Below are 22,846 nucleotides of genomic sequence, written 5' to 3' on the forward strand. Positions count from 1 at the left end.
CTTTGACCTTAATTTAAGGCTTATTCGGGATATTTAAAAACGTAATAGTATGTTTCCTTCAATTATGAAAATGAACTTTAAGCAGTGAAGCCTGGAGTGCTGTAGTTCATGGGGTCGCAAAAAGTCGGCACAACTTTGCGACTGAACAACAGCATTATTAAAAATCCCAAGTTCACAAATTATAGAGACATTCTCAGCATTAAAGTGCTGAAGGAAATGAATATTTTAACAGAACTTTCACTCTGTGGACTTTACAATAGGAAACACACGTGCGTTTTAAGGCAAATTCCCCCACTGAATAAATGACTCTCTGGGAGCAAGTGAGGAGTTATATTAACTTTTTTGATAGAGTAGTAATCGAAATTGAAGGTAACTTAGAAAGTTACCTTCCAAAGCTGCTCAAAGAATCAAAATGGAGAAGCACAGCTCAGCTGAAACAAAAGCCCCAGGGGCCGACCTAGCCGGGGCCAAATAAAGATGAGCACCGTGGCCGACTGCCTGCCTGCGGCAAGCCCCCTCTGCCCTCGCTCATCCCCACCCCCGCCAACAGGTCAGATCCTCGTCTACAGTATTTTAAATGACAGAAATCTGTGAGGTAGGTTAATGCTCCATAGCTTAGCAAGGCCAGGAGGCCTAGAGAATTAACAAGTGGTAGAAATCCTCAGGCAAAGGAGGAGGAGAAGCGGGCAGCAGAGGATGAGATGGTTGGATGGCATCACCGACTCAACGGACAAGAGTTTGAGAAAACTCTGGGAGATGGTGAGGGACAGGGCAGCCTGGCATGCTGCAGTCCACCGGGTTGCAAAGAGTGGGACACAACTTCGTGGCTTTACGACAACAACCACAATAAATCCTCAGACTCAGGAAACCCAGTGGAGTGAGGGGACGTGCTCGGAAGTGCTGGACAGCTGCTCCCCCTGAGTTCTAACTTAGAGCACTCGCCCGTTTCTGCAGTGTTTCCCACCACAGTGGGCTTCAAGCCACCACAGTGATCTCATGGGCACACACTCTGGGCTGATAGCTGGCTGTCATATTCTTCCTTCAGCATTTTTCTATCATTAAAAAAAAAAAAAACTGACTCCACAATCTTTAAAATTCCCATCGCCCCCACTTCCCCAAATGTTGGAGGGATTGCACAAGTCACACCCCCAGCATGCACCCACTTCCCGCTTGGTCACAGCCACAAAGCTGTGGCACCTTTCCAGGGTTACCACCACCCCGCTTACCACCACAGTGGGTCCTCGCTGCCATCTGACTGATGAGGAACCGAATTCCAGACCCCATCCCTGTGTCTGCTTTGCATGACTCAGTCTGGGGGGACTGTCTTGGTCTGAGGGCCTTGGGAGGGGATCCCAGGAAGCACCAGTGTGAGCAGGGAAACGGGACCTCATAAAGCCTGTTCCCATTTAACTAGAACTTGAAACCGGACGCTGGAAGCTAGTGGGCACACCTGAGATGAACCTGCTGCCCCCAGGGGTGACAGAGCTGGGGGTCCTCACCTATTCACTGTCTGCGATTGCAGACGCTCTCAGGAGGTACAAATCCCCTGGCATCCCAGGTCTTCCCCCAATGCAGGCAGACCAGGCTCTGGTGGCGAAAAAAGCCAAAGCTGGAGGCTGGCCCGGGGGCAGAAAAGGTTCAGCTGAGGGCATATGGGCTCTGCCTACCGACCTGATGCACCCTGAATACTGTGAATGCTGCTGTTTTCCATCAATTACGGACAAAGTCTGAAATGTAATTATAAGTACAGAAGGGAATGCAAGTTCTTGATAGTATAAAAATAAAACTTGAACTAATAACATGGGTGGGAGAGAGTATAGATACACTAACGTCCTCATCTCTCTTTGCAGGGAGCCAATAGGTAATATGTAAATTTATAAATAATGACTTAGGTAAATGATTTAAAACTCATAAAATCTTCCACTGTTAAAAGTATGTAATTTTTAAAATTAGTAGTTGAAAGAAAAGATAAATTTTTATTCTTTGAAAAGATTTTTTTATGGTTGATGGGTCAGGATATATGTTATTTAGACTTAAAAAGAACCAGAAGAACTAAAAAAGAACTAAAAACAAACTTAATTGTATTAATAGCTGGGGGAGACATGGGTTCGATCCCTGGGTTGAGAAGATCCCCTGGAGAAGGGAAAGGCTACCCACTTTAGTATTCTGGCCTGGAGAACTCCATGGACTGTATAGTCCATGGGGTCACAAAGAGTCAGACATAACCGAGTGACTTTCACTTTCACTAGGGTATGGTAACAGGTGAGACCTAGGTGAGTAGGGAGGATGCAGATACTTTTAATATTTTCCGCTTTCTTTTGATTTTAAACCACTGGTATGAGTAACTTTCATAACAGACAAAACAAATGTAAATAAATCAGAGTCTATTATAAAGAATAGCTATGAAACATCCTTAAAGAGAATACTACATAGGAGTTAAAAGACAGAGGCAGAATATACCCGTCAAAAAAATGATCAGGATTTATTGAGTGAAGTTAGTAAATTAAAAAGTAGTCAGCATAGCATCCAAATTAGGGAAGTGAAAAAAGTACTGTGTGTTTGTAACATACCCAAGTGTAAGGCTGTCTGGAAAGGCACATGTCAGTTTGAACAGACCTGCCAGGAAACCGCGCCTTTTCCTTTCTCACTCATTTGTAACCCAGATGGTCACCTGCAGGTCAGCGCGTTGGAGCCCCGGCTCCTGGAGAAAATCGACTCTGAGGATGGGCTGCAGACTCGCCGGGCGGGCGTCGGGGGATTCTAGAATCTACAGCTTTCCCCTGGAAGTGCTAGTGGTTTGGGATCACCTTCCTCCACACGTGACAGAAGAGCTGTGTGAACACGCAGGGTGGAAAACACAGCAACGCAGCGTTTGCACGTCCACACACCCCGCAGTGCACGGCGTGGGGAGGTGTGCGCTCCCGGCGAGCGTGCACACACAGCTGCCCTGCACGCACACTTCGGCCGCACCTTGGGAAGCCACTGGGGGACCCAGGACTTCAGCCCCTCTTCCACAGCAGCGACCCGCAGGCGTGCACCTGACACCTTCCAAACGCCGCTATTTCCGCCTGCCTCCCGACCTAACCCCACTTTCCACCCGGGCCCCACCAAGCCTCTGGCCTCTGCGGACCGCGACGCCCCGCCAACCCTGCGCCGCCCGCGGCCCCGCCCCCCCGCGCCGCCCGCGGCCCCGCCCCCCGCACCGCCCGCGGCCCCGCCCCCCGCACCGCCCGCGGCCCCGCCCCCCGCACCGCCCAAGGCCCCGCCTCCCCCGCACCGCCCGAGGCCCCGCCCCGACGTGACGGCGGGCTGCGCGCCGACGCCGGGGGCGTGGTCTCGGCCGCGCGCCCTGCGGGCTGAGGCGACCGTGGCCGTTGGCGCGGCTTGGGCGGTTGTCTTGGAGAAGCAAGATGGCGGCGACGGCGGCCGCGGTGGTGGCGGAGGAGGACACGGAGCTGCGGGACCTGCTGGTGCAGACGCTGGAGAACAGCGGGGTCCTGAACCGCATCAAGGTGAGGCGGGGGACTGGGAGCTGGCGGGCAGGCGGCGGGCCGCGCTCGCGGGCCGCAGGGCCCGTGTGGACGCGGGCGTCACAAAGGGGCGCGGGGCGCGATGGAGGGGCCGCCCGGGCTGGGGTCCGAGCCGCCGGCCACCTCGGGGGCGGCCCGCGCGGGGGTCCGGGTCAGTCACGGGGAGCCCCGGGCGGTGCGGCAGTGAGCGGACGAAGGGGTCCAGCCGGCTTCAGTCGGAGGAGGCCGACCCCGGCGTCCGGGGTCCAGTCTCCGCAGCCCCCTCTGGTCCCCACTGCACGTTTGGGGTCCAGTTGCTCACTGTCCCCTCTGATGCCCACTGCACGTTTGGGGCTCGTTTGCCCACTGCTCCCCCCGGTCCCCGCCCCGCCTCCGATCGTACAGTCGCCCACAGTCCGGTGGTCGAGTTGCTCCCCACTCCTTGGCTGTCCCCCGCCTCTGGCCTGTGCTGCCGGTCGGCCAGCCCCTCCAGCTTTCTGTAACAAGCGGGGTGCGGATGTCCAACGGCTTGCTTCTTGGCGTGTGTTTCTCATTCATTCACACTACTGGTGGGCATGGTTAAGGATGGAGGTCCCAGCTGAAACCAGAGGCATGGGTGCTGAGAGAGACAGTGCCAGGGGCACGAACAGTGGACTCGAGAGCTTGTGTCATATTCTTCAGAGTGCGTCAGGATGCCCTCTGACCTCTCTCTGCACCTGCCTCCTAAGCGTTGTAATCTTGCTGGTTTTCGTTTTGACTTTGGAAATTTCGGTGTTTGTGCTTCTTGCCATGAAAATTGTCTGGAGATAATTTTTGTTCTTTTCCTCCTCTCCACCCCGCTTTGTAAAGGCTGAACTCCGAGCAGCTGTGTTTTTAGCACTAGAGGAGCAAGAAAAAGTAGAGGTATGAAATCTACAAACTTTAACGACCGTATTCATTTATGTTTAAGTTCTAATTGCTTAAAAGCCATTCTGAGATGCCGTTTATAGTAGTGTATAGCCAGGGATAATTTTGAATTAAAGATTATGCTTCTTTACTGTTAGGGGAGAGTCAAGGTCGTTCTCTTTTCATGTATACTTTAGACTTTTGGAGTAACCTAAAGAAAGTTATCACAGGAACTCTGACGTCAGTACTAAATCTCATAGATACCTTTCCTTAGGGGAAATTGGAAACACTTGAATAAATGGTTTCATAGTCCTTTATGCTCCAGGGATCCTCTAATTCATTAACATTTAAAATCCATTACTATTACATCTAAATTACACCTAAAAATTTCTTTTGCTGCTGTCAGGAACAATCTCCTAACTACTCCCTTACCTGTCTCAGTCCTCACCTTAACAAAAAAACCATTCCTGTAATAATCAGTAGTTACAGAATGGGTTTAACCATGATTTTTTGTGTGACAGTATTTTACTTAATATCTTGCAAAAAAATTAAACTTTGGTCTACATTTTGTAGTGGGGACGAACATGTAACGTTTAATGATATTTCATTTTTTTAACAGAACAAAACTCCTTTAGTCAATGAGAGCCTGAAAAAGTTTTTAAATACAAAGGACGGTAAGATGTTTGTTGTTTATTTTGTCTGTTTCTGAATTTTCGAATCTTGACTCCATTTGAGAGAAGTCAGGAATTTCAGATTATTTTTTGAACTTTCAAATATTAGAAGTTCTCGTTTTAAATTGTATATGATTGGACAACCGTTGGTTTGCTATTGAAAATCCTTGGCTATGGAACATTGTTGGTTAAAGACAGTTTTATTACAGAAAGCTGACTTACTGCAAAAAGTTATAAGCAAATTAGTCTAATCCATTTATGGAACGTCATATTGTCTTATTGTTTCAGACTGACAATCCTAATGAGGGAGACTGAGACATTTATCCCTTAATTGTATTATTCAGAGAGAAGAAATTGTAATTTAAAACCTTGAGAAACTTTATTCCCTATAGCTGTCTTACTTCCAGTGTCGGTGATGAGGCTTTGGTTCCTAAAGATCCTCTCCCACTTTCTCTTTTGCTCTTTGCAGGCCGGCTGGTGGCCAGTCTTGTTGCCGAATTTCTTCAGTTTTTTAATCTTGACTTTACCTTGGCAGTTTTTCAACCTGAAACTAGCACAGTAAGAACGATGCTTTTTAATGTCTGTCCTTGAAGCTGCCTTTGACACAGACGCGTTCGTTACAAGTTGAAAATTAACAAAATTTGACAATGTAGAGTGTCTTGCATAAGGATTGTTTTTATAGCTGATATGTCTTAGTTTCTTAAAAGCCATCTGAGCTGTTAGACAGCTGGCGCCAATGTCCCTGCTTCACAGAACTTGCCAGAATTGTTCTTGCAGAGTTAGTGTGTTCTGGTGTTGGCCTGCGCCTGCTAGGGGGGACTTGAAACGTGGAGATGTGTAATCTTAAAAAATGGAGATTTCATTCATTAGAAAAATGGTGTCTTTGAGTTTAGAGATGCCTTTAAGTTTGAAAATAGTTTTCTTTCACCTCTGAAAATAGTTTTGCTATGTTTTTGTGCATTTCTGTTTTACTTTCTTACATCTTATTTCTTTCCCAGTTTCAAGGTCTTGAAGGTCGAGAGAATTTAGCCCGAGATTTAGGAATTATTGAAGCCGAAGGTACTGTGGGTGGACCCTTATTATTAGAAGTGATCAGACGCTGTCAACAAAAAGAGAAAGCGCTGACCAGTGGGGAAGTGAGTACCGTCCTGTCCTTTGCTATCTGCTCCTGTTTCCAGTCATTGCGTATCCAGGGCGGCCGTGCGGGGTAGTTGACACGTGTTGAGTAAGCTTGAAATAAAAAGAGGCCATTCCTTCAAATCAAACCAGACATACTCAGAGGTTGTATAAATGCACAATTTGATGAAAACTGTAGACGCAGAAGCTCTGAGGCTGCTGCTGTGCCTTTTCTGGGGAGGGACCCTCAAAGCGTGGGGTTCGGACCAGGTGTGTGGAGCCCCTGCCGGCTCCCCCACCAACCAAGTTCGGCCTTGTTCACGCGACTCCCCGCCCGGCTCCTCCTCTGGACGGGGATGGTGGACTCCACTCAGGCCCTGGGAGGCTCACGTGCACGAGTCGGTGCATGAGGGAGACTGAGGACACCCGACGGGTCGCTGGTCGTTATTGTTATTATTGCTTCTAAACGTAGACGGGCTGAACTGTAGGCTTGTTAAAAAGTTTTTGAACTTAAAGTCTTTTTAAAACGAGGCTTAAAACTTTGAACTGTTGATTTTGCAGTTTCTAAACAATTTCATAGTTTAAATTAGCCATTGTATTTCTGATTCTTAGCCTTTCTTTTTAGAAATCATGCTAATGAGATTAATGGTCTGGTTTCCTTTACAAACAATCATATCCCATCAAGATGCTGTTTCACAGACAGACAGCACTGTGATTGTCTCAGGTATCTTGTTGAACAGAGGTGGGCAGGTAGGAACCTGGGAGGCTATGGGCTGTGTGTTTCCCATTAGAATCTTTGAAAATCATTAAAGCGTGACTGAGTACCTATAGCATCAAAGGCATACTAAATAGATTGTTTAATTAAAAGATAAAATATAAGCAAGCCATCTGTTCTGGAGGAGTTGGGAGCTAGTCACGGTGTGCTCACATAAGGAAATGGACATTTCAATTAGGGCTGCCATGGTGGTTCGAATCCACCTACAGTGCAGGACATGGAAGAGACGTGGGTTCCAGTCCTGGATCGGAAAGATCCCCTGGAGAAGGCAATGGCAACCCAGTCCAGTTTTCTTGCCTGGAGAATCTCATGCACAGAGGAGCCTGGCGGGCTACAGTTCATGGGGTTGCAAAGAGACACTACTGAGCAGCCGAGCTCACACAGCCGTCATGGAGGACGGGCGCTGTCATCCATGGTCAGCTCTGCACTCTTTAGGGGCAGTAACCGAGCTCTCACACAGCCATCATGGAGGACAGGCACTGTCATCCATGGTCAGCTCTGCACTTTTTAGGGGCAGTAGCTGAGCTCACACACAGCCGTCATGGAGGACGGGCACTGTCATCCATGGTCAGCTCTGCACTTTTTAGGGGCAGTAGTTTTTAGTTAGAGAGCAGTAGTTGTTTCAGGTTGAAATTTTGTTGAGCTCCGTCTCAGTGTGAGACTGGGGGAGAGTGTGGGAAGGGCATTGGAGAAGGTGGTGAGCCCTGACTGCAGCTCATGCATTGGGGCTCAGTCATTTGTAATATTTGAGCAGTTTTTGGTGTGAACTTACTCCATGAGGCCGTTGTGCCAGCTTCTAGTGAATGAAAAGGTGGCCTTGGTCCCTGCTGTCTCCTGGGCCTCAGTCTGTGGGTGGAGGTGACACGTCTTTTGGCTTCTGGGGCCCAGATTGCTGTCTCTCCACTTGCCCCTTGTGTCTTGTTTCTCTCTGCTCTTGGATTCCCCTTGTGCAGTGGTGGCTGCCCTCTGTCTCTCTGGTTTGCTCTCCCTGCCTTAGCATCCTAGTAGTAACCTGGACTCTGTGGCCAGACTGCTTGGGTGACACCCAGGCTCTGCTCCACCCTGTGTGTGACCCTCTTTGGCCACCTACCCTCCACGTGTCTCAGGCCCAGCACCTGTGAGATGGAGATACTCGGGTGTATCGGTGGTCGCATCGAGGACTAGAAGCTGCCGCGTCATGGAGCTCCGGGAGCCATGCTGGGCAGGCCATGACCACTGTTCCTGTTCCTTCCTTTGCTGTTAGGACTGAACACAGGATTCCCAAGCCCAGCCCAATCGTTTTTACAGGCTTGAGACCAGAATTTCCAGCCTTTCACCTGGTTAACTCACTGGCACGTTTGAATCTTTGTGAAAGAAAACTGACTTTGTTGTCTTTACTTCTGACAGTGAAAGCTGCACCAGAGCAGAAGTGGTCCCCACCCCACACCCGCCCGGCCCCTCCTGCACGTCCCGTCTCGGTTTGCGTAGGTTCTGTCCCTGTGGCTCGGCTCGCCCCGGCCCCGTTTGTCAGTGAGAGTGGTCGCTGTCCCTCCTGGGCCCTGGGGGTTTGGCAGCAGCTCCTGAAAGAAAGGCTGCTTCCTGGGAGCTCTCTATGCCCTCCTTGGCAGGATGTCCGCCTCAAACACAGACACAGTAGTTTTCCTGTCCAGTAGGTTTGATTGGAATCGAGACTCAGTAAATGAGTTTTCAGTCTGTGACTCTTACAGATGGGTCCAGAGCTTCCCACTCAGTTTGCCTGGTTCGTAGGTGAGGTCTGTCGCGTGGACCCGGCCTGGGGTCTCAGTAGCTCCAGAAGGTGATCGTTTCCTCCCTCAGGATGCAGACCCGTTAGGCTGGACGTGTCATCTCTACTTCGTGCTGGTTTTCCACCCTTCATGCCCGGGTGTCTCATTTTAGTAGTTCGTGTATGTACACGCACGCAGTGGATTGATACTTTAAGTAGGGAGCTCACGGTGTCTGCGTGGGCCCTTTTGTCATTTACTAGTCCTTATCACTTAGAGGGGAAACATTCTGTGATTTTTATAATGAAATAAAAAATTGTAGATTTAATTGACCTCATTTTGACTTTTGATTCTGGAGAAGAAAACTAGCTGTGGATTAGCCCACTGAACTCAGAGAAGCTTTCACCCAAAGTGATTCTGTGTGTGTGCGTGTGAAGTTGCTTCAGTCGCCTCTGCGACCCTGTGGACCATAGACTGCTGGGTCCTCTGTCCGTGGGGTTCTCCAGCAAGAGGACTGGAGTAGGCTGCCCTGCCCTCCTCCAGGGGATCCTCCCAACCCAGGGACGGGACCTACGCCTCTTATCCCTCCTGAAATGCAGGCAGGTTCCTTAGCACTAAGGCCACCTGGGAAGCCTCAGAACGTGCGTTTTAAACCTTCCTTAAAACCAGGTTGCTGGATCCACATCTTTTCAGTCTTTTCTGTTCATGATTGCTGAATTAATTCTAAAATTCAGCCCTTTGTCTATTTCTTCCCTCTTTAAACGTTGCAGTGAGTATGGAATGACACTGAATAATCTCCAGGTTCCTCAGCGGTGGGCTTCCCTGGTGGCTCAGCTGGTAAAGAATCTGCCTGCAGTGCGGGAGACCTGGGTTCAATCCCTGGGTTGGGAAGATCCCCTGGAGAAGGGAACAGCTACCCACTCCAGTATTCTTGCCTGGAGAGTTCCTTGGACAGAGGAGTCCATGGGGTCTCAAAGAGTCAGACATGCCTGAGCAACTCTCACTTCCTCAGCTATAAGATCCTGCATGATGTGGTCCCAACCTGGCTTTCTAGCCCCATGCCTGGTTTTGAATCTGGAAGCTCAGAGCGCACCCCAGAGTGGCCTTTGCTTCCTTGCCCTGTCCTTTTTCTCTTCTTTCCGCCTGAAGTGATCCTCTCCCCCACCCAGCTCTGCAGTGTTGCCCTGCACCTTCTCTCTCTTTCCTCTCTCACTCCTGGCAGCCCCTGTAACTGAGGGCCCCATCCCGCATTTTTGAAATAGTTACTTGTTTTTATGAGGGTTTTTTTTGAGACCAAATGAAGTAAAGAAGTCCAGGGAGGGAAGAAAGAGATATGTTTGAGAATCAGAGGACAGTGTTTTTGTGGAGAGCAGGGAAAGCAAAGCGAGAAGGTTCGCTTGGAAAGAACGCTAGGGGCGTATTTATTAATACATGTGGCCTGGGGAGCCTGTCCCAAGTGCTTGAGGGAAACACTCAGCAGGTAATTAGAATCCTAAGTCTGTGTATTTGTGGTAAAATTTGGAGAAAATCTAAGGATATTTATATTAATAGGAAGAAATAAAAATGGCAACATTGTGTAGTGGTTTTAAGTGTTTAAATTCTGTTGAGGTATGACTAGTATTTCATGCTTTGTTCTTAAATGTGTCTTAATTTTCAACCATGTAATATTTCAGGGCGCACTGGACCTGTCTGACGTACATTCTCCACCAAAGTCACCAGAAGGAAAAACAGGCGCACACACTCCTCCCAGCAAGGTGAGCGGGCCAAGGCTCCCGTCTCTAGTCTTGGTACGAGTGTCGTTGTTGTTGAAGGTGCTTTTTATCTTTGGTTGAAGTTTTTATTTATGAGACTCTTCTGAAACTTTAATAAGCCCCTTTGGGACCATTATACAAGTCAGTAGGAAATGCCATGTAAATATGTTCTTAAATTGTTTCATCAGTGATTTATATGCTGAGCCACATGAGATTTGTGTCTTAGTACTATGCACTTTTAAAATGCTAAATTTACTTTTTCTAATCAAAAGTTTTTTTAATTCTTTTGCTTTGTTAATAGTGTTCTGAGTATTGTACCATAGAAAGAAATGTGCTGTTAAATGACAGAATTGTAGGATATTTGCATTCATTTCATACTGTGAACATTTTGTCCAATTGACAGAAGAAGTTTACTGATTTTTCACTTTTAAATTCCTATAATTTCAGAATATTAAGTTCCAGAATGTAAAAGTGTCGTGTTAAATACTGTAGACAGGTGCTCAGATTTGGAATTGTGCATTATGATGATTTTTTATACTGATGAGCTATTTTGAGAGCTTAAAAGAACGTTTATGTACTCTGGTTGTCTTTGTGTGGTGTGCATGCGTATGTGTATGAGTCGTGTGTGTCTCTGCACATGTGTGTGTATGAGGGGTGTGTCTGTACGTGCACGTGTGTATGAGTTGTGTGTCGTGTGTGCATGTGTCTGCACACGTGTGTATGTATGAGTTGTGTATCTGTGTGGGTGCATGTGTATGAAGTGTGTGTGTGTGTGTGTGCACGTGTGTATGAGTTGTGTGTGTGTGTGTGTGAGTTCAAGTTAAGGCCTTCTGACTTCAGGGATTTGGATAATGGAGAAGAAACGGAGTGGGACCGCTGCTGGAATTTAGAATCAGGGCTGCCTGTCCTAGTGGGGTGGATGGAAGGGTGACGGTCAGGAAGGGCATCCTCCCCTGCGCTGGGTGGCGCTGCGCGCGGTGGGCAAGCCCGAGGGTGCTGCCCATGGGGCGTGGGTCTGCTGGTGCCGCGTGAGCGCCTCTGGTGGAGCGCGTCCCCCCGCCCCAGCGGCTCTGGTGCTGTGGTGTTCGTGGTTCCAGCTGTGTCTTTCTGAATCAGGATCGTCTAGAGAGCAGCGGTTACACTGCTAGGTTCCTTTCTTTTCCAGAAGCCTGGGAGTGGGCACCAGTGAATGGTTCCAGTTGTTTGTTGCTGGTTCTTTGATTTTGTGGCTCCTTTTTATTTTTTAAATTTGGGAGTCAGAGGAATGTTGTGCATTATTCGCAACCAGAAATGAGGCCATCATGCTGTTGGTAGCTGTCCTGCTTCCTGAGGTCCAGTTAGCCTTTCCTGGTAGGGAGGTGGGCAGGTGTTGGTCTAGGAAGGATTCTCCTACGATGCTCATCAGGCTGGAACTTCTGTGCAGGGAGAGAGAGGTTGCGAGTCAGTCTGATGCTGTCTTCAGGTGAACTGCCACGCAGAGAGCCACAGGAGAAGAAAGCGTTGCTTCCTGTGACAACACCTGGCTTTGGTGGGATTTAAATTAATGCTGAGTGGTGCCTGTAGCACTGAGCTATTCGGAAGTTCTCTTTTTAGATAGTTTTTCTTAACGCATTTTAGGAATACGGACTTTGCACACACTGTATGTCTTCAGGATGAAATACTAATGTCTGTTACGTATTTCTATTCTCTCTACATAAAAATGTTTTAAGCTCGATCATGAGAATGATCATGAGACTCTTAACTTTTAAGTCAGGAAATGTTGCCGTAAGTACAGAGAAGTGATGGTAAGTTTTAAGGTGAACCTGGAGACACCTGATTGTTTCCAGGTGGTCCCCATCCACTCTGACGGTCTTCAGCTTTGCCTGGGCTCTCCGTCAGCACCTAGGCCTGTGGGGGCAGTGGGCACTTCGGACACCGTAGCTCATCTCTAGTGGGGCTGTTTGGAGACAAGGCATTCTGCTGGCAGTTAAAATGCGGTTCCTCTCTAGTCCTACAGAGTCTTGATTCAGGATCCCAGTACTTCACCTACCCCTTTCTGGCCAGCTTCCTTCTCTCTCTGAGGTCTCTGAATGTCTGGGGCTCTAAGAAGGGCACCTCATCAGCCTGGAGAGCTCTAGGAGTCCCGGGAAGCTGTGGCCAGGCCCAGGGCCAGCCTGGCCCAGACGAGCTCACTCTGCTTCCCCCCGAGAAAGGCGGTTCCTAAAGGAAGCTGCAAGGATGGAAGGCTGGCTTTCTCGGGGTGCCTCTGGCCAGAGCGGGAAGGAGTGAGTCTCACGCGGGGAGCTGGGTGGGGTGAGGTTGTGGGCCCTGTGTGTGACCCCGTGACTGCTGGACATGAACTGTAGCGTGAGTTTAGGAAGAGTGTCAAGAAAAGGCTAAAAAATGTTTAGAATATATTAGACTTTCCATTTTTAAGACATTTTCTGATAGGAATCTTTTTTAGTTTGGTATGAATTAGTTTACTTTTAAAGGTTTCTATTTTGTGTTAAAATGTCATTTCATTCTCATGCTCAGATACCAAGGTATAAAGGACAAGGTAACAAGAAGACAAGCGGGCAGCAGCCTGGTGCCAAGGTAACACGCGGGAGGGCGGGGAGGAGAGCGGCTGGCCGGGCACACCGCCAGCCCCTGCGGGCCTCCCCGGGTGCCCAGTTCCCCTTGGCCTAGGGCTCTGTTTCCTTTTGAAATACCGCTTTCTTTATCTACGAGCAGAATATGCCAAAGTCATGGCGACATAAAAGAAAAAGTAGTTTGACTTCCAGTTTTTACCCAGTGAAAATCATATTATTGTATTTTAAAACTCTGCTCTGTTTGGCCTTGAAAATTCCTTAATTTGTTGGCAACAGAAAAAGTTGAAAATACCTTCCTCTTACTTTACTTTCCTCTTAAGTGGATGGTCACCTGTGTTTTCTTAACCTTCTGATTTTTATCTGAGGTAATTAGAGCATCAGACTACTTTTTGGATAAGCTCTAGTTGGTAACCGAGGAGAAGGCAATGGCACCCCACTCCAGTACTCTTGCCTGGAAAATCCCATGGATGGAGGAGCCTGGTGGGCTACAGTCCATGGGGTCTTGAAGAATCTGACACTGCTGAGCAACTTCACTTTGACTTTTCACTTTCATGCATTGGAGAAGGAAATGGCAATCCACTCCAGTGTTCTTGCCTGGAGAATCCCAGGGACGGGGGAGCCTGGTGGGCTGCCATCTATGGGGTCGCACACAGTCGGACACGACTGAAGCGACTTAGCAGCAGCAGCAATTGGTAACCGAAAGGCCATCCCTGGTATCCTTCAGGACACTCTACTTGTGTTGAACAGCTGTCAGCCCTTTGCGTCCGTTAGCCTTTCTCCAAGCCCTGGCTCTCCAAGCGCCAGCCCACAGTGGACTCGGGGACCCGCTGTGTCACTGCCTTGGCTGCTTTTTTTCCTCCCCAAAAGGTCTCAGACTTTGAATAAGTTTGTAGATATGCTGCTTATGATATTTAAATATTAGAATTCTCAGGAGTAATTATCAATTGCCAATGTAGTTCTTACACTTATTTCGAATAAAATCAAGTTATTTAATGTTTAGTTCTGTGAGAGTCGCTAATCCTTGTTGAGTCTTAGTTTATGTACAGATTTTTTTCACTGAGTTCAAGACTTCCAAAATTTAAGCGTTCTGAAAAATTGTGTTTGCTGTGTTAGCTGGCGTTAGTCCTAGTGGTTTCCATGGTAAGTGCCTGTTATTATATTTGTTCACACTGCTCTTTGTGCACTACTGCATGAGAAGATGTTTTAAAATGTATTGGAGTATATTTACATAGTGAGAGTCTTCAGTGTTAAGTGCTGAGAGCAAGACAGATTAACACAGATCCTCCCTGAAGCAGCTTACGGTCAAATGGCAGAGATGAGACAGACCTTAAGAAAATAATTGAAAGTATAAATTGGAATTTTGTTACAGATGTCCTAAATCAACTTCTCGCCCTTTTTTTAAAGTCTATTTTGTAGTATTGCATTTTAAACTCTTGATGGTGTCATGAGTTTTAAAGACGCTAGAACATTTGAAAGAAGTTGATGTGTAGAACCAGAGCCCCCGGGAGACGCACTTCACTTTGTGCGCTGGTTGCAGCCCTGGGGCCCAGACGTCCTGCTTCCTCTGCTCCAAGCAGGGCTCGCGTGCTCTGAGGGATGACTGGAGAGTCTGTCTGCCCGGATGCTGGAGTTGCAGGCTGCAAGTTCGCCCCTCTTGTTTTGTGATTGTACTCCTGAGCCCAGAGCACTGGCTCAGTCACTTGGAAACAGTTTCCCCTCTCCCTCCTGCTTGCATCTCTGAGTCGCTTTTACGAGGAGCCTGTGCTGTCCCCGTGTTGCCTGCTTCCAGCCTGAGAGATGAGCCTGTTCCTCTCCCGTCCCTGCTTTCTGCTCCGCCCTGTGCACACGGCAGGTGCCCAGTACCTCGAAGTAGCCCGAAACGCTCCACACCTAACAACCAGGACAGCGAGCTGCCTCTGGTCTGGGGTGGCCCACAGCCGGGCCCCAGGGGCAGCCCTTCACACCGGAGGGTGGCACCTTCATCGGGGAGTGCCACCCGGCCGTGAAGAGCCCGAGCCCCGGGCGCCCAGCAGGAAGAGCTGCCCTGCCTTACTGTTTGCTTTGCCTGTGGTAAGGCATAAGTATTAATTACTCATTCAGAAACTTGGCTATTTTCAGAGAAGCTATATTCATATCAGAAATAAACTTTAAAAAATCAGTTATGTGGATAACTAGTTTGTATTTACTACTGTTGTAAACCTGTTAATATACATAGAAAAATCTAAGGTTTTGGACTAATTTAGTAGAAATAAAAGTTACATTCCTGGTTTTGTCATTGTTGTAAAACAGTGAAGGATGGATAGTAGAGGAGGAATGCAAGGTGCAAAAATACTGGATGAGGAGGTGTTTCTTTACTCAGACGTTTTCAGTGTGTACTGACATTTGCAGGGTGTCTGTAATAATCTGTTTAATCGTAAACTGTTCTGTTGTACCAAGCATGGTGCTGGTTGTCTGGAAAAAATAGAAAAAATCACAACAGACTTGGTAGGCTCCACAAAGGTTTTTACCATTCAGATGAAAAAACTGAGTAAGATGTTAGATGGTTTGTTTGTTTTCAACATTAAGCAGTTTCAATCATCACATTAAATGGCGCATCGAAGGTTATCTTTTCTGTTCATAATTGTTTTCAGGTGTTTTAAAACTAATTTTTGTTGAGTTTTTTTTTTTTTGCCTCAAGTTCTCAATAAATGACATTTCTTAATTTGTTCCTTATTTTCAGAATTATGGGATAAGCCCAGCCTTAAGTTGATGTGCCTTCCCAGGTGGCTCAGTGGTGAAGAGTCCGCCTGCTGGCGCCGGAGCAGGAGACACGGGAGTGGGGAGGGGAGCGGAGGCCTGGCACAGGGGAATTAAAACTGGACGGATACTTTGAAATGCTTTGGCAGAGCTGGGATATTCCTTTGGCTTTTATGTTTCTTAAGAACAGTGCAGATTAAGCCTTTAGTGTAGAAAAGTAAGCTTTTAAGACAGGTATTTAAGACAGTCTAATAATTGAGTTTTCAGCTACTGAGAAAAGAGTAATTTCTCTGTGAAACTTCTCTATGGTGCTAATTCTCTGTTAATGTAGAAATGATTAAAGTCTTGACTGTGTAAGTGTTAGTGAAAATGGATCATCACTGAAGTTTTCTTTCCGTTTTGCTGTAGTTTACCTTCAAGTGTGTGAGTCCTGACACTCGCGAAGGGCACTTAGTGACTGCGTGGTGCTGGGCAGTAGGCCTCTCTGTTAAGACAAGACACAACTTCGTTATGTTTCAGATGTTTATTATAAATACCTCTTAGTTCCCAGGGCTGCTGTAACAAAGTCCCCCAGACGTGGTAGCTCAGAGCAGTGGACGTGCATTGTCCCCGGCTCTGGAGGCTGGAGGCTGAGATCAGGGGTGTCTCAGGATTGGCTCCTTCGGAGGTGGGAAGGAGAGTCCTTGCCTGCCTCTCGGCAGCTTCTCATGGGTCCTGGCCCTCCTGCATGCTCTCTAACCTGCATGTCGTGTTCATGGGCAGTCTCCCTGTGTTCACCTGTTCTCTCTCATCAGGACACCAGGGGTATTGTGTTAGGGGCCTACCCTCCTCCTCCATGACCCCCTCATAGCTGGTTACATCTGTAGTGACCCTGTTTGTAAATGAGGGCACATTCTCGAGTCCTGTGCAATAGGCTTACAATGTCCCTTTTTGGGGGACAGTGAAGAATCAGTGGAAAAATAACTCCAGAAGGAATGAAGGGATAGAGCCAAAGCAAAAACAACACCCAGTTGTAGATGTGACTGGTGATAGAAGCAAGGTCTGATGCTGTAAAGAGCAGTATGGTGTAGGAACCTGGAATGTCAGGTCCATGAATCAAGGCAAATTAGAAATGCTCAGACAGGAGATGGCAAGAGTGAACGTCGACATTCTAGGAATCGGCAGACTGAATGGGTGAATTTAACTCAGATGACCATTATATCTACTACTGTGGGCAGGAATCCCTTAGACGAAGTGGAGTAGCCATCATAGTCACCAAAAGAGTCCAAAATGTAGTACTCAGATACAGTCTCAAAAGCGACAGAATGATCTTTGTTCATTTCCAATGCAAACCATTCAGTATCATGGTAATCCAAGTCTGTGCCCCGACTAGTAATGCTAAAGAAGCTGAAGTTGAACAGTTCTATGAAGACCTACAAGACCTTCTAGAACTAACACCCCCAAAAGACGTCCTTTTCATTATAGGGGACTAAATTCAAAAGTAGGAAGTCAAGAAACACCTGGAGTAACAGGCAAATTTGGCCTTGGAGTACAGAATGAAGCAGGGCAAAGGCTAATAGAGTTTTGCCAAGAGAATGCACTGGTCATAGCAAACACCCTCTTCCCACAACACAAGAGAAGATTCTACACGTGGACGTCACCAGATGGTCAGTACCAAAATCAGATTATATTCTTAGCAGCCAAAGATGGAGAAGCTCTATATAGTCAGCAAAAACAAGACCAGAAGCTGACTGTGGCTCAGATCATGAACTCCTTATTGCCAAATTCAGACTGAAATTGAAGAAAGTGGGGAAAACCACTAGACCATTCAGGTATGACCTAAATCAAATCCCTTATGATTACACAGTGGAAGTGAGAAATAGATTTAAGGGACTAGATCTGATAGAGTGCGTGATGAACTATGGACAGAGGTTCGTGACATTGTACAGGAGACAGGGATCAAGACCATCCCCAAGAAAAAGAAGTGCATAAAAGCAAAATGGCTGTCTGAGGAGGCCTTACAAATAGCTGTGAAAAGAAGAGAAGCAAAAAGCAAAGGAGAAAAGGAAAAATATACCCATTTGAATAGAGTTCCAAAGAATACCAAGGAGAGATAAGAAAGCTTTCCTCAGCAATCAGTGCAGAGAAATAGAAGAAGACAATAGATTGGGAAAGACTAGAGATCTCTTCAAGAAAATTAGAGATACCAAGGGAACATTTCATGCAAAGATGGGCTCAATAAAGGACAGAAATGATATGGACCTAACAGAAGCAGAAGATATTTAGAAGAGGTGGCAAGAATATACAGAAGAACTGTACAAAAAAGATCTTAACGACCCAGATAATCAAGATGGTGTGATCACTCACCTAGACCAGACATCCTGGAATGTGAAGTCAGGTGGGCCTTAGGAAGCATCACTATGAACAAAGCAATTGGAGGTGATAAAATTCCAGTTGCTGCTGCTGCTGCAGTCATGTCCAACTGTGCGACCCCATAGACAGCAGCCCACCAGGCTCCCCCATCCCTGGGGAATTCCAGTTGAGCTATTTCAAATCTTGGAAGATGATGCTGTGAAAGTGCTGCACTCAATATGCCAGCAAATTTGGAAAACTCAGCAGTGGCCACAGGACTGGAAAAGGTCGGTTTTCATTCCAGTCCCAAAGAAAGGCAATGCCAAAGAATGGTCAAAGTACTGCACAATTGCACTCATCTCACACGCTAGTAAAGTAATGCTCAAAATTCTCCAAGCCTCAGCAATACGTGAACCGTGAACTTGCAGATATTCAAGGTGGTTTTAGAAAAAGCAGAGGAACCAGAGATCAAATTGCCAACATCCGCTGGATCATGGAAAAAGCAAGAATTCCAGAAAAACATCTATTTCTGCTTTATTGACTATGCCAAAGCGTTTAGACTGTGTGGATCACAATAAACTGTGGAAAATTCTGAAAAAGATGGGAATACCAGACCACTTGACCTGCCTCTTGAGAAACCTATATGCAGGTCCGGAAGCAACGGTTAGAACTGGACATGGACCAACAGACTGGTTTCAAATCGGGAAAGGAGTCCGTCAAGGCTGTATATTATCACCCTGCTTATTTAACTTATATGCAGAGTACATCATGAAAAACGCTGGGCTAGAAGAAGCACAAGCTGGAATCAAGATTGCTGAGAGAAATATCAGTAGCTTCAGATATGCAGATGACACCACCCTTACGGCAGAAAGTGAAGAAGAACTAAAGAGCCTCTTGATGAAAGTGAAAGAGGAGAGTGAAAAAGTTGGCTTAAAGCTCAGCATTCAGAAAACTGAGATCATGGCATCTGGTCCCATCACTTCATGGGAAATAGATGGGGAAACAGTGGCTGACTGTTTTTTTGGGCTCCAAAATCACTGCAGATGGTGACTGCAGTCATGAAATTAAAAGACACTCCTTGGAAGGAAAGTTATGACCAACCTAGACAGCATATTAAAAAGCAGAGACATTACTTTGCCAACAGAGGTCCATCTAGTCGAGGCTGTGGTTTTTCTAGTGGTCATGTATGGATGTGAGAGTTGGACTATAAAGAAAGCTGAGCACAGAAGAATTGATACTTTTGAACTGTAGTGTTGGAGAAGACCCTTGAGAGTCCCTTGGACTGCAAGGAGATCCAACCAGTCCATCGCAAAGGAAATCAGTCTTGAATATTCATTGAAATGGTTGATGCTGGAGCTGAAGCTCTAATACTTTGGCCAGCTGATGCGAAAAGCTGACTCAACTGATGCTGGGAAAGAGTGAAAGCAGGAGGAGAAGGGGACGACAGAGGATGAGATGGTTGGATGGCATCACCGACTCAATGGCCATCGGTTTCAGTGGACTCTGGGAGTTGGTGATGGACAGGGAGGCCTGGCATGCTGTGATTCATGGGGTCGCAAAGAGTCGGACACGACTGAGTGACTGAACTGAACTGAACTGAACCTTGTGTGGGAACACAGTTTAACTCATAATAATCTCCAGGGCCTCTAGGGTAGTCCTGGTATGAATTCTAAACCATTGTCAGAGGATTTTTTTTCTGGTCACACTTTTGCAGTACTTTTGTTTTAATCTACAATATGTTTTGATTAATGTTTCTCCTGTTAATGTGGATTTCTTTTTTTGTTTAATAGTAAAAAATACGTGGAATTAAATTTAATGAATTCATTAGTAACCCAGTTAGATAATGGTCTTTTTGGTAAAAAAAAAAAAAAAAAAAGAGCCAGTTATAAAGTAATGACACATTCCTGTGTGATTTAGAAGTTGATTTTGGGAACACTTCCAAAGAAGTTTCAGTGTTTTTGAGGTTTAATTTTTACTCCATAGACAAATAGAACTATAATTTAGTTTTTAAAAGTATGTTTGTATTATGTTGAACATCATAATGTGCTATGCCATGAAAGTTGTCTTCCTAAAACTAGTCTTTTGTTTCATAGCAAGAATGTTGCTAAAACCTGTCAAAAATAATCACGGCTATATTAGTTACTCAGTTCAGATAATTCATTGTATGAACTTAAGTTATGTTGATGATGTGAGACTTTGAAATGACGATTGTTTTTTGTAATGTGCTTTACATTTGTGTTTGTCTGTTTCAGGTCAGGCATCCTTTTGAGTTTTCTCAGGGGTGTTTTGAAGGGGATACTGTCTCAGTATCTATAGTCATAAATGTGTTTAAATAGCAGAATAATTCAGGGTATTTATTTCCTAATGTATATTCCTTTGAAAATATACAAATCTTTTAAAACATTTGTAAATCAGAAATTATAATGGGCATGAATCTTATTAAGAAATAAGTAAGTGGTTGGTGTGTCTCTGTAACTAATAATAACAGGAAAACCTCAAGAAGGTTGTGAGGAAATTTGAAAAATTGTGTGCTTCTTTGAAAATACCCTATGTTGTCTGAAAGGGAGATAACTTGGTGTTTCTCTCTCCAGACATCTCTTTATACAACCACTTATTTCTCTACGTTAATAACGTACGGAATGCATAGCGTGTGTCTTAGCTGCTGTCGCCTAACCGTGCCTTCTAGCGAGTGTGAAAATGTCAGCGAGTATGTTACTGCACAGTCCCCTGCCACACCCGTGTTAAAAGTGCAGTCGTCCTGGTGTCTCGTGCAGTTATAACACGTGCTGTCACTGCCCTGCTTCGGTAGTCAGCAGCTTTTCCCCAACCGCCTATCCCTTTTTTTCTTCACTCCTTGTGGTAACTTGACTTGGGAAAGACTACTCTGGTTCAGTTTTTGAGAGAATTCATGCCTGAAAACATTAAATTTCTTAAAGCTACATAGTAGTAGAGTACGGGGCCTTCCCTGGTGGCTCAGATGGTAAAGAATCTGCCTGCAATGCAGGAGACCCGGGTTCAATCCCTGGGTCAGGAAGATCCCCTGGAGAAGGGAATGGCAGCCCACTCCAGATTCCTGCCTGGAGAATTCCATGGACAGAGGAGCCTGGCAGGCTACATGGGATCCATGGGGTTGCAAAGTGTCGGGCACAACTGAGCACACACAGAGCAGAGACTGCGTTGCGTATTCGTGCTTCAGGAGAGCAGTCCGCTCACACACCTGGAGCTTACTCAGTGCTGCTCTCTGCAGTGGGAGGGCTGGATCTGACCCATAAGAACTGCAGTTTCCTGTGACTCAGCTGAACAGAGAGCACACGCCTTTCGCATAACCTCTGGAATCAGACTCTGATAGCAGGCCCCTGAGCTCCCGGGAGGCCTGGGCAAGTGACCGAGACGCCTCTGCACCTCCCTTTCCTTGTCGGCAGGGAAGACAGAACCTGTCCGCATACCATAGAGTTACTTTGAGGATTAAAATCAGGCAACCATGGGAGACATTTGAAGGCTTTCCATAAATGATAGCTCCTTTTATTATTGCTAACCTGGCTTTTTGGTTTCATTATTATTTTTATTGTTGTTGACATAGACATGTCTAAAGGCAAAAAGAAGTCTGACCAAGGATAGAATAAAATTTGGTTGTGAAGGATAGGCTGACTGAAAACAAGAAGCACGTTTTGTGCAAACGTCACCAGGTCAGTAGGACAAGAGTAAGAATGAATGCTTGGCAGAGTCGTGCGTGGCTTTAAGGCTGTGGAAATCTGGGACTCTCCTTGTGGCTGAGATGGTAAAGAATCTGCCTGCAATGTGGAGTCTCGAGTTCCATCTCTGAGTGGGGAAGATCCCCTGGAGAATGGAATGGCCATCCACTCCAGTATTCCTGCCTGGATAATTCCACAGACACAGGAGCTGGTGAGCTGCAGTCCATGGAGTCGCGGAGTCGGACATGGCTGAGCGACTAACGCTTTAACTTTCACATAGTAACATACAAATACATGCGTCCATGGGAGTACAAGGAAGGTGTGGGTTAGGAGTCACTGAAAGTCTGAATTGAGTGATGATTTCACTTGCAAAACTTTGGTCTTGATGCCCTTGGTATTTGGCACTGAGTAGAAAATTGTGCATTTTCCTGACGTGTTCTCTGTGTTTCTCCTGGGTTCATTTATGTGATGTACTGATGATGATGCTCCTCCTTGCCTCTTTATTATGCTCTCCATTTGCCATTTGAAAACATATTAAGGTAATTTGTGAAGCAGTGATACATGATGCAGGAGGAAATGGGAGAGTTTGTCCATGAATGGGCTGGGTAAAGATATTCCACGGAGGGAGGGAGGAGAGGAATGGTATAAACAGGTTTGACATTTTCCCCTTCAGAAGTTAGTTAGAAACTAACTCTCATGTCACCAAGAAACTCTTGTCTCTTCCTCTGTCTTCTAGAAGGCCAGCAATGATGCTAGTCACAGCGACACCAGTATCTCATCATCAGAACCGAAGAGCAGAAGTGGTCTTCACTTACTGGCCCATGAAACTAAGATTGGGTCCTTGTTGAGCAACAACAGTCTCGATGTCAACGCCAAAGCGGGTCCCGGTCCAGAAGAAGATGACCTGGAAGGGGATTCTTTCTTTGATGACCCCATTCCTAAACCAGAAGCAGCGTACGGTTGGTGAGTAACCTGTGCTTTTATGTTATCAGACCCGAGGCTTAGAAATGGAGTTTCTACATGTTTTATTTTGTGTATAAGAAAATGAGCACCAATGGTCTGTAATTATTGAATTCATAAATCTGATTT

General features: G+C 46.4%; 1 protein-coding gene across 4 annotated transcripts in view; it reads left to right on the top strand.

The window, feature by feature from the left end:
* The first annotated feature begins 3,329 nt into the window (after positions 1–3,329).
* CEP43 (centrosomal protein 43) overlaps positions 3,330–22,846 on the top strand; it is a 28,412-nt gene continuing 8,895 nt past the window's right edge. The window contains exons 1-8 of one of the 4 annotated variants that reach the window (XM_070796509.1): positions 3,330–3,512; positions 4,359–4,412; positions 5,014–5,068; positions 5,535–5,623; positions 6,064–6,201; positions 10,351–10,431; positions 12,943–13,002; positions 22,497–22,720. In XM_070796509.1, coding sequence (XP_070652610.1) covers positions 3,411–3,512; positions 4,359–4,412; positions 5,014–5,068; positions 5,535–5,623; positions 6,064–6,201; positions 10,351–10,431; positions 12,943–13,002; positions 22,497–22,720 — 803 coding nt within the window. In that variant the 5' untranslated portion in view covers positions 3,330–3,410. Of the gene's footprint in view, positions 3,513–4,358; positions 4,413–5,013; positions 5,069–5,534; positions 5,624–6,063; positions 6,202–10,350; positions 10,432–12,942; positions 13,003–22,493; positions 22,721–22,846 lie in introns of all 4 variants that reach the window. The other 3 variants (XM_070796508.1, XM_070796511.1, XM_070796510.1) reach the window with 3 other exon arrangements.

This window comes from Bos indicus, chromosome 9, assembly GCF_029378745.1.
Source record: "Bos indicus isolate NIAB-ARS_2022 breed Sahiwal x Tharparkar chromosome 9, NIAB-ARS_B.indTharparkar_mat_pri_1.0, whole genome shotgun sequence".
In the NCBI taxonomy this organism is placed as follows: Eukaryota; Metazoa; Chordata; class Mammalia; order Artiodactyla; family Bovidae; genus Bos; species Bos indicus.